Below are 11509 nucleotides of genomic sequence, written 5' to 3'. Positions count from 1 at the left end.
GGACGCCGACACAGGCCCTCGTCGGGCACTTTCCGGTGGCTGCTGGGTCGGGCCAGGGGCGCTCCTGGGGCCGCCGACGTGCCTCCGCGGGGACGGGGCCTTCTGCGGTTGTGCGAGGTCGTCCTTCGGCCGCCTCCGCCGCGTCGTGCCACCCGGGCATGCCACTGTCGGCTGCTTGCTTGGGACCCGTCTGCGTTGGTGTGCGGTTCTCGCATCATCAGTAAGTTTTCCTGTCTTCAGTAGCGAGTCTGGGAGAGAATGAGGATACACTTCACAGAGCCTCTTTCTCTCCCAGAATGAGGATACGCTTCCCAGATAACCTGTCCCACCACGCTCAGCGCCTCGGCCCCCTCCGTGCACCTGCAGTAATTTGCTTCTGTCTGTGAAACAGAACTCCGCGTGGAACTAATGAGAAAGGAGTTGCTCTGATTTGCACAGCCCTTGAGCTCAAGCCGTCTGTGCAGAATTCTTGGGCGACTCACACACAGCCGTGGATGCGTCCTGTGCATCCATGTGACACATAGAGAGACCGAGTCGGTCTGAGTGATTAAGTGCTCCCGCTTCAACTAAGTACTGTGTAGTTTGGATCAAGATAGGAGCCAGGTTGTCTGCCGGACGGCGTGCTTTCCACACGACGGCCAGATCAGGAATTCGTGTTAACAGTAAGTGCTTAAGACTTGACCTGCTCTGTTCCTCTTTTCCTTCAACAGGTGCATTGCCCAAGTGTTTCATTCCGTACACGGTTCATCTGCATTTGCAGTTTTTGCCCTTTAAGGGGTTTCCTGTTTGTTTCCTGCTCTAGATATTACCTGTGCTATTTGTTTTTCCTGTTGATTCAGGCCTTTCATTCTCCAGGGCCGCGATGAGTTCTGGGTATTTGATAGGTTGAACATGTTGTTTTGGCTCAGCTGGAGAATTTTCCTCTCTTCCTGGAGATTCCCCAGACTCACACAGTAGACACTCCTAGAGGAAAAAGCCGTTTGTTGGGTAATGTTTTTGCTCTGACTTATGATGTGGTGTGTATCCTTTAATTATCTAGTACATTAGGCATTTGGTTGTTTCTTTTTTCTTTGTAAGAGGTGTTTCTTAAAATGAAAAATTCCTTAGTGGGCAAGTACGGGGGAGATAAGGGTGCATTCGTCTGCAGTTCTCAAATTATCAATACATTTTCATATCTTTAGTAGTGAGTCTGGGAGAGAATGAGGATAAACTTCACAGATAGTCCTCAAGTCTAATTTTTCTTCTCACACTTAAGTTTTCTGATAGTTAAAAATTTTACCAATATGAAAACCTGTCCCCCCCAAAAGAACAGTAAAACTGTCTGGCTCTTCTACTGTTTGTCTCCTTCATTTTGTTGTCTATCCTCTAGAAATTCAAGCAGGCTGATAAAACACAGAAAAATGAAAATGGTAAGGGTGACACTTCTTTCTTCTCCTCAAAATACATAATCAACCCACAAACGTCTTTCTAAGTATTCAACAATTTAACAAATAATGAGCTAGAGAAAATAAAATAACATTAAGAAAATCGTAGAAAGAGAAAGTATATTTACTATTTGTTAAGTGGAAATGGAACATCTTAAAGTTCTTCATTCTCATTACCTTCATGTTGAGTTGGCTGCGGAAGAGGAGAAGGAAGAAGGGGTGGTCTTGCTTTCTCACGGGGGTGGCTGAAGCAGAAGAAAGTCCTCCTATAAGTGTACTTGTGCAGGTCATACCTGTGCTGTTCAAGGTCCACTGTTAATTTAGTGGGTTTTTTGTGTTTTTTTTAATGGTGTTTTTTTTTTTGTAGTTGGGGTCTCACTCTGTTGCCCAGGCTGGAGTTCAGTCAGTGGTACTGTCATGGCTCACTGAGGCTTTATCCTCCTGGGCTCAGGTGATTCTTCCACCTCAGCCTCCCGAGGAGCTTACACTACAGATACACACTCCATGCCTGGCAAATTTTTTGATATTTTGTAGAGACGGGGTCTCGCGATATATTGCCCATGCTGGTCTTGAAGTCCTGGGCTTCAGCAGTCCTTCTGCCTTGGTCTTTCAAAGTGCTGGGATTATGGGCCTCAGTGGGTCTGATTTAATATAGTCACAGGTTTGTGCAACTTTTATCATTGTCTGATTTTAGAACATTTTCATCACTTCAAAAAGAAAGCCCGTACCCAAGAAGCAGTCACTCTCCATTCAGTGCCCACCTCTCACCATCAGCTCCTCAAACTTTAATATACTTTCTGTCTCTGTGTATTTGCCTATCCTGGGAAATTTCATATCAGTGAAATTAAGTGATATATGGTCTTTGGCAACTGGCTTTTGCTTAGTGTAATGTTTTATGTGTTATGTCATATATCATTACTTCATATTTTTTTTGTTTTTTTGAGTCAAGGGTCTTACTCTGTTGCCCACGTTGGATCACAGCTCACCTGCAGCTTCGACCTTCTGACCTCAGGTGAACCCTCCAGCCTCCCAAGTAGCTGGGACTACAGGCTTGTATCATTACACCAGCTAATTTTTACACATTTTTTGTGAGATGAGGTCTCACCATATTGCATAGGCTGGTTGCTAACTCCTGGGCTCAAGCAGTTCTGATGGCCTGGCCTCCCAGAGTGCTGGGATTACAGGTGTGAGCCACCACACCTGGCCCTTCATTTTTTTATTGCTGAGTAATATTTCACTGTACTGGTGAATATTGAGTACCACATTTTGTCCATTCATTTGATGGACATTTGGAATGTTTCCAGTTTTTTGGGGGTTTGTTTTTGGCTCTTGTGATTAAAAACATTTCTGAACAAGTGTTTGAGTGGACATGTTTTTATTCCTTTTGGGTGTATACCTAGGAGTAGAATTACTTGGTTGTATAGAAACTATGTTTACCTTTTGAGGACCTGCCAGACTATCTTCCAAAGTGGTTGCCCCATTTTACACTCCCAGTAGCAGTGTATGAGGGCTCCAGTTTCACCATATCTTCACCAAAACTTGTTTTTGTCTTTTTGATTACAGCCTTCCTAGTGGGTGTAAAGTGATACCTCGTTGTTTTGATTTGCATTTCTCTTGTGATTAACAGTGTTGAGCATGTTTTCATTGCTTCTTGGCATTTGTATATCATATTTGTATAAATAAATGACTATTCTGGTCCTTTGCCTTTTTTTTTTTTTTTTTTTGAGTTGGAGTCTTACTCTGTCGCAGTGGATACTCTCATGGCCACCATAGCCTCAACTTGAGCCCTACTGGGCTCAGGCGATCCTTCTGCCTCAGCCTGCCAAGTAGCTGGAACTACAGGCACGCACTACCATGCCTGGCTTATTTTTTTATTTATTGTAGAGTCGAGGTCTCACCAAGTTGCTCAGGCTGGTCTCAAACCCCTGAGTTTAGGTAATCCTCTTGCCTCAACCTCCCAAAGTGCTGGGATTACAGGCTTGACCCACCATGCCTGGCCTGTCCAATTTTTTTTTTTTTCTTTTTTTAAGAGACAGGGTTTTGTTTTTTGTCCAGACTGGAGTGCTGCAGGTTTGCCCATTTTAAAATTGGATTGTCATTTGATTATTGAGTTGTAAGAGTTCTTTATGTTCTGAATACTAGACCCTTATCAGGTATGCAAATATTGGCTTCCATTCTGGGGATTTTTTTCACTCTTGGTAATGGCCTTTGAAGTATAAAAGCTTTTAATTTTTTTTTTTTTTTTTTGAGTTGGAGTCTCACTCTGTTGCTCAGACTGGAGTGCAGTGGCCGCTCCCGGCCACCGCAGCCTCGACCTGCTGGGCTCCGGCGATCCTTCTGCCTCAGCCTTCCGAGTAGCTGGAATTACAGGTGTGCACTACCATGCCCGGCTGATTTTTTGATTTATTGTAGAGATGAGGACTCGCCTGCCCAGGCGGGTCTTGAACCCGCAGGCTCAGGCAATCCGCTCACCTCAGCTTCCCAAAGGCGCGGGATTATAGGCTGAGCCACTGAGGCCGGCTAAAAGCTTTTAATTTTGATGATGTTTCTAATGTAGTGTTAACTTAAAAAAAAAAAAATAACATCTTAGTTTTTTTTTTTTTTTTTGAGTCAGAGTCTCTGTTGCTCAGGCTGGAGTGCAGTGGCATGCTCATGGCCACCACAGCCTCAACCTGCTGGGCTCAGGTGATCCTTCCTCCTCAACCTTCCAAATAGCAGGAAATACAGGTGCACACCACCATACCTGGCTAATTTTTGTACAGACGAGGTCATGCCAAGTTCCCAGGCTGGTCTCGAACCCCTGAACTCAGGCAGTCCTCCTTTTTTTGTGTGTGTGTTGAAGTCTCACTCTGTCACCCAGACTGGAGTGCAGTGGCCGCCCCTGGCCACTGCACCCTCAACCTGCTGAGCTCTGGCGATCCTTCCGCCTCAGCCTTCCAAGTAGCTGGAACTACAGGCGCGCGCTACCATGCCCGGCTTATTTTGATTTATTGTAGAGACGAGGTCTCACCAAGTTGCCCAGGCAGGTTTCGAACCCGCGGACTCAGGCAATCCACTCACCTCAGCCATCCAAAGGTGCGGGATTACAGGCTGAGCCACCAAGCCCGGCTCAGGCAATCCTCTTACCTCCACCTTCCAAAGTGCTGGAATTTCAGGCGTGAACCACCATGCCCAATTTTTTAACCTTGAAATCTCATAATACATCTTATGAAGAGGTGTTCGATTGATTAAATTTAATAAATATGCTTACTTAACATGCCCTTATGGCTCTTTGAGTGTATTGTTACGGTAGAAATAATTCTTTGTACATCCTTTTAAAAAAATAATCACAGTTTCTTTGTATATCTTTGTACTCCTTATTGACCATCTATGTATTAGGCCCTCTGTTTGGATACTTCATCTGTGTAACATTTCCTCATTTGGCCATGTTAACTATTCCTTGAAGTTGGTGTGTTATGCTCACCTACAATATAAAGAAGCTGAAGCTTGAAAAGGACAAATAACATGCCCAAGATTTTACAGTTAGGAAATGTAGGAAAGGACAGAGCATAGATTTGGGCTGTCATATGTATGGACCGTATTCTTTTTTTTTGAGTTGGAGTCTCACTCTTGTCACCCAGACTGGAGTGCAGTGGCCCACTCGTGGCCACTGGAGCCTCGACCTGCTGGGCTCGATCCTTCCGCCTCAGTCTTCCAAGTAGCTGGAAGTACATGCACGCTCGGCAAGTTTTTGTGATTTATTGTTGAGAAGAAGTCTCACCAGGTTGCCCAGGCTAATCTCGAACCCCCAGGCTCAGGCAGTTCTCTCACCTCGGCCTCCCAAAGTGCTGGTTTACTGGCTGAGCCACTGAGCCCGACCTAGACCATATTCTTAACTGTAAATCCCCTATTACTTCTTTCTTTTTAAATCTCTTTGAGGAGAGGGATGTTTGTTTCATACAGTGGTGTATACACTGGGCATGCAGTGCAAGTCTGAAAACCATGTTTGGTAAAAGGACTTTTTTGCATTAGCAGATAGGAACACCAACAATGTCATAAAATAATGTGACAACCGTAGTTTATTTTTCAGCCAGTACTGTGAACTAAAATTGGCTCTGGAAATTAGAGCCTTTCTTTCTCTTGCATCATCTGTAGGAGATGCTGCAATCCAGTAGACTTGACGTTTAAAGGCAGGCGATGATAAACGCTTCTTGTTTGGAACTGATATTCACCTGAGTTTACAGAGCAGAACTACTGATGGTGGACCAGTGGATTGGAAAGGACAGAAGTGTTTAAGGGTCAGGAGACTAGGTCTTGTCTTTGCTGTTCATACTGCTCATCGGTATGGCCTTGGGCAAGTCACATTGCTTTTCTGGGTTTAAGTTCCTCCCTCCCTTCTTCCCTCTCTCCCTGTCTCTCTCTCTCTCTCTCTCTTTTCTATAATTAAGGGTTTGAGCTGGATGTTCTAAGATTTCTGTTTGTTTTAAAACTCGCTGAAATCGGTCGGAAAGGTTTTCTGTCTTGTTCCCTGCAACACAGAGCAGACAGAGGTTGGTACATAGTGCTGATGGGTATCTGCTGAGAGGCAATAGAGTATAATTTGACAGAACTGGGATAATTGCCACCTTTTCTAGTTTGTAATCATAGGATCTTGTGCAGGCTTCAATTTCCTCATCTGTAAAATGGAGATAATAGATTACCTACTTCCATAGGGTTCATTGTGAAGATGGGATGAGGTATGTAAAGTATTGCACACTATGCCTGGCAAATAGTAATTCTCAAATAAAGTTTGTTGTCACTGAATCAATGCATGATTGTCTGATTTTTACCAGTTTGATGCATTCGGATCATCATAGTTGCTTATTTCTTAAAGAACCTTTAGTGAAATACTTATCTTAACACTTTTGTGATAGGTAAAATTTTCACTTTCCTCATACTGATTGCAGATGAAAAAAAAATCTGAAGCTGGTTGCTGTAAATTTCTGTCAGTAAGCACAAGTGAAATAGTCTTTTCTTTCTTTTTTTGTTTTTTTTTTTTGAGTCGGAGTCTCACTCTGTCGCCCAGACTAGAGTGCAGCGGCTGCTCCCGGCCACCGCAGCCTCGACCCGCTGGGCTCCTGCGATCATTCCGCCTCAGTCTTTCGAGTAGCCGGAACTACAGGCGTGCGCTACCACGCCCAGCTGATTTTTTGATTTATTGTAGAGATGAGATCTCGCTGCCCAGGCGGGTCTCAAACCCGCGGGCTCAGGCAATCCACTCACCTCAGCCTCCCAAAGGCGCGGGAGTCTTTTCTAAATTGTCACCTTTTTCACAATACAGCTGAAAGTTGCAGACATATCAGTACTTGCCTCAGATACCACTCTGACTAGCATTCCGTACTTTGTGTTTTTATTCGGATTATAAACCTGAAAAGACAGTCTTCTGAGATGAGGTAAATTCACGTCAGCGGCAACCAGGAACAGGATTTGGAATGGCGTTAATCCACGTCAGTGGTCACGAATGAGTTAATTGGTTAGAACACAGTGTGATTATGAGAAAGTTCATAGTTGGATCCCATGAGTGCGTTTAGCTTTTTCTTTCTGCCATGACCTGTGTATCTAACCCCAGTCTCACCAGAGAGATCTGAGTAAAAAGGGAAAGTAACGAAATTAGTGCAAATCTATTGCCTCTACTTGGAAAACAACTTAAACGTATGTCACACTGCTGATATGTTAGAAGAATCAACTTTACGTGTGACAGATGGCATTATGTAAAGGAGCTCCTAGAAGTGTGATTATTTATCTTTTCCCTCCCCTCCCCTTTTTTTTCCTGAGTTGGGGTCTCACTCTGTTGCCCAGACTGGAGTGCAGTGTCATGATCATGGCTCACCACAGCCTCAACCTCCTGGGCTCAGGTGATCCTTCTGCTTTAGCTTCCTGAGTAGCTGGGACTACAGGTGTGTGCCACTACACCTGGCTAATTTTTTTCTCTTTTCTAGAGACGAGATCTCACTATGTTGCCCAGGCTTCTCTAGAACTCCTGGGCTCAAGCAGTCTTCCTGCCTCGGCCTCTGAGAGTGCTGGGATTACAGGTGTGAGCCACCACATCTGGCCTGTCTTCTTTTCTGATTGATTCTTGTTCAGAAGTGAATCAGAAAATCTGTGGAGATGTGAGTAGAAGAAGAATGTCCATGGTAGGTAGAGGATATAGGTCCACAATCTGTTAATCAAAATCCTTAGGGTCTGATATATTTTGGAATTCCAAATTTTTCAGGTTTTATTTTATTTTTATTTTTGAGTTGGAGTCTTACTCTGTTGCCCAGGCTTGAGTGCAGTGACATGATCACGGCTCACTGCAACCTCTACCTTCTGGGCTCAGGTGATGCTTCCGCCTCAGCCTCCTGAGTAACTGGGACTACAGGCATGTGCTACCATGTCCAGTTGATTTTTAAAATAATTTTTTGTAGAGATAAAGTCCTGCTATGTTACCTAGGCTGGTCTCAAACTCCTAGGCTCAAACAGTCCTCTCGCCTTGGCCTCCCAAAATGCTAGGATTACAGGTGTGAGCCACTGCCCCTGGCCGAATTTTTTAGATTTTATAAAGATAATTTGTTACATAGATTGTATATTGCATAACACCCCAGCTGGTTCTGGACAATTTCTAGTAATCAGACCTTAACATTTCTGTAGTGAAATGCAGTGCTCTTATGTTAAGTGGGACAAATAGAACGTAAACAACTTTACATATGTTGAGATTAGGTTTTGCTGTTGAGTGAGTTTATTAAAAACCTATGAGAAATCTAGAAATCTTGGTTTTCAGAGGTTTTGGGACCTCATTTGCTCACAAAAATAGAATTTATTGTTTGGTAATAAATTACAAGTCAGTGTTAATTTTCTTCTTCAATAATTTTAATGTTTCACTGTTTTTAGTTGCCTCTAAATAGGAAGAATTTATAGAATTTTAAGATGAGATGTGATCTTCAGGCAGCATATCATTAAAATCCTTTATAGTAAACTGTTCTATGATTTCTCATGAACTTAAATTTTATTTATGAGACATTGAGTTAAATTTAAATGATGTCTCTCTGTTGCCAGAAAAAAGTTGGTGCTGTTTTGTTCTCCAAAGCCAAGCCTGTCTGTCAAATCAACTTTAGATGGGAAAATTACATGACTGAAATCTTTTATTTGGGTTTATATTCAAGAAATTTAGTGGTACCAGGAGAGTCTTTGTTTTCTTCTTCCTTTGGGGTGCATAATGAGAGATATGCTCTGGAATTTTTATTTTTCTGGTATATGGTTTTTAGGGTGCCTTGTTTTCATAACATTTCGTATCATTTAGAAAGCAGGATGAATTATACATATTGTTGTCCAGATGACCATTTATGGTGTTCTTTCACAGGCAGAATGTCAAACCTAGCATCAAGACTTATGGGATAAGTGTCGCTGACTTGGAAGGAAATCTCAGAGACATTAGTGGAGTACTCTTTGAATCTTGAGGAACCAAATGGCTGTGAAGAGCTGTGGGGTGAAAAGCAACTCTGCCCTCTACAAAGCCAGCCTGAGAGCTAATGGCATTATCTCTTTTATGAAATGTTGTGTCACAGGCCAGTCACGGTGGCTCAAACCTGTAATCCCAGCACTCTGGGAGGTCAAGGCGAGAGGATTGCCTGAGCCCGGGGATTTGAGACCAGCCTGGGCAACTTGGCGAGATCTCGTCCCTACAATTAATAAAAAAAAAAAATTAGTCGGGCGTGGTGGCATGTGCCTGTAGTTCCAGCTACTTGGAAGGTTGAGGCAGAAGGAAGAAGGATCACCTGAGCCCAGCAGGTTGAGGCTGTGGTGGCCATGAGCATGCCACTGCACTCCAGGCTGGGCAACAGAGTGAGACTCCGACTCAAAAAAAAAAAAAAAGAAAGAAATGCTATGTCACTATACCATTCTTTGTGGGATGAAAACATATTGTTGAGTCTGAGTCAAAAAATGATTCTGAAGCATCGGACTCTGAGTGTGAAGTACTTTTAGGAATACCTTAGCCAATTTATGTAAGATAAAAATTCCAAGTCTAAAAGAATTCTTTCAGTATCAAAAGTAAAAAGATGTTATAAGAACACAGTGTCATAGCTTAATAGTTTTTTCTTTATTGCTGACATGTGAAAAAATGATGTGTCCAAATATAGTACATTAAAGAAATGTTAGACTAAATGAAATATGATTAAGTGAATGAATTAGATTAGATGAAATATTATGTGTGGATTAAATGAATGTCAGATTGAAATATTTGGCCACAAGCTATAGGTGGTGCTGTTGCTTCTTATCTAATTTTAATTCCTCTCAACTTCAGGTGGTTTCTGTAATTCTTCCATGAGCCTTATTTTGTTCTCTCTTCATCTACATGGGAGCTTTTAACTCTAGAAGGGAATTGGCAGCAGATAGGCCTTTGAACCTATCAAGTATCTTAATTATTCTCAGTTTTCTTTTAGATTTACTCTTTGCTGCTATGCAGAGAACCGGGTAGACAGCAGCATTCTTGTGACAGACCAGTGAGGTACAGGCAGACTTCATGAAGACTCTAGCTAAGTTTCTCAGTCTCCCTGTGTGTGAGTAAATGCTAGAGAGGCTGCAGCATCTACTGACCCCTACTTCAGCTTTCTCAGAGTTAGCTCCTTTCTCAGGCGGGTAATTCCATGGAAATTTGGGGTATGTTATAACCCACAGTAGGAAGTTTTATGTTTCTACTAGGTACACACACTTTTTCTTTTTTTGGAGTCAGAGTCTCACTGTGTTGTCCAGGCCACGTGCAGCCATGAAGCCTTGACTTCCTGGGCTCAGGCTATCCTTTCCCTTCAGCCTTCTGATTAGCTGGGACTACAGGCATGTACCTCCATGCCCAGCCAATTTTTTTTTTGACCTCGTCAAGTTGCTCAGGCTGGTCTTAAACCTCTGGGCTCTGGCAGTCCTCTCACCTCTGCCTCCCAAAGTGCTGGGATTACAGGCATGAGCCACTGTGCCTGGCATGTACACACACATTAATAAATATTATTAAAAATAAACTCAGAAAACAGGCTGGGTGTGGTGACTCACATCTTTAATCCCAGCATTTTCGCAGACTGAGGTTGGATTCCTTGAGGTGGCCAGGAGTTTGAAAATAGCCTAGGCAAATTAGTGAGACGCTAATAAAAAACACAAAAATTAGTTGGGTGTGGGTGGTGTGTGCCTATAGTTCTAGCTACTTGGGAGGCCGAGGCAAGAAGATTAATTCTAGGAGGTCAAGGCTGCAGTAAGCAGTGACTGAACCACTGCACTCCAGCCTCGGAGACAGAGTGAGATCCTGTCTCAAAAAAAAAAAAGAAAAGAGAAAGTAAATAAACTTTTAGAAAACAATACTTATCAATTGCTTTACAAGTGCTGGCCGTCACCAAGTAAATGGATTTTATGATCCTCTGTTGGGCGTTCCACCTCCATTTGAATGACATTGTGTGTATGTGTATATATGTGTCGTTGATCTTGTGAATAAATGAGCCATGATGAGGTATGGGTAGGAATCATAAGTTTAAATGTATGACTAGTTCCTGCTCTACTGTCTTGGGAGTTCAATGTGATATTATTTTATTTTATAGGCTGGTGCACTGGATTTGCTGAAGGAACTTAAGAATATTCCTATGACCCTGGAATTATTACAGGTATGGGTGCCTACATGCATCACAGGTTTTGATTAGGTAGTTGTCATAAAATACTGAAACATTTTTATTCCCAATATAAGTTGTTATAATATACTCATAATGTACAAACCATTATTAACTTCTGTTTTTAATTTTTTAAATTTGATTTATTTTTATTTATTTATTTATTTTTGAGTTGGAGTCTCACTCTGTTGCCCAAACTGGAGTGCAGTGGCCACTTGAAAGGATTTCGGCGCCAGTGATGACTCCACACCTGGCTAAGACCAAGAGATTTATTAAACGGGCAGTTATAGGAAGGGACTGTAACCGAGGAAAAGTGAGAGAGAGAGAGAGCGAGAGAGAGAGGAGGAAAGAGAGAGGGGGAGAGAGGGCGAGAGAGTGTGAGAGAAAGAGAGAAGGAGAGAGAGAGCGAGCGAGCAAGAGAGTGGCGGGGACAGAGAGAGAAAG

General features: G+C 42.8%; 1 protein-coding gene across 4 annotated transcripts in view; it reads left to right on the top strand.

The window, feature by feature from the left end:
• Window positions 1-362: 362 nt before the first annotated feature.
• Window positions 363-11509, top strand: part of TCEA1 (transcription elongation factor A1) — a 51156-nt gene continuing 40009 nt past the window's right edge. For 2 of the 4 annotated variants that reach the window (XM_008072388.2, XM_008072387.2), the window contains exons 1-2: window positions 7462-7576; window positions 11000-11062. In XM_008072388.2, the coding sequence (XP_008070579.1) occupies window positions 7568-7576; window positions 11000-11062 (72 nt within the window). In that variant the 5' untranslated portion in view covers window positions 7462-7567. Of the gene's footprint in view, window positions 663-7461; window positions 7577-10999; window positions 11063-11509 lie in introns of those variants that run through there. The other 2 variants (XM_021706108.1, XM_021706109.1) reach the window with 2 other exon arrangements.

This window comes from Carlito syrichta, unplaced genomic scaffold, assembly GCF_000164805.1.
Source record: "Carlito syrichta isolate Samal-C Ts95f unplaced genomic scaffold, Tarsius_syrichta-2.0.1 Scaffold315145, whole genome shotgun sequence".
Lineage (NCBI taxonomy): Eukaryota > Metazoa > Chordata > Mammalia > Primates > Tarsiidae > Carlito > Carlito syrichta.
The sequence above is the reverse complement of the archived record's forward strand: the minus strand, read 5'-3'. Positions and strand labels throughout refer to the sequence as shown.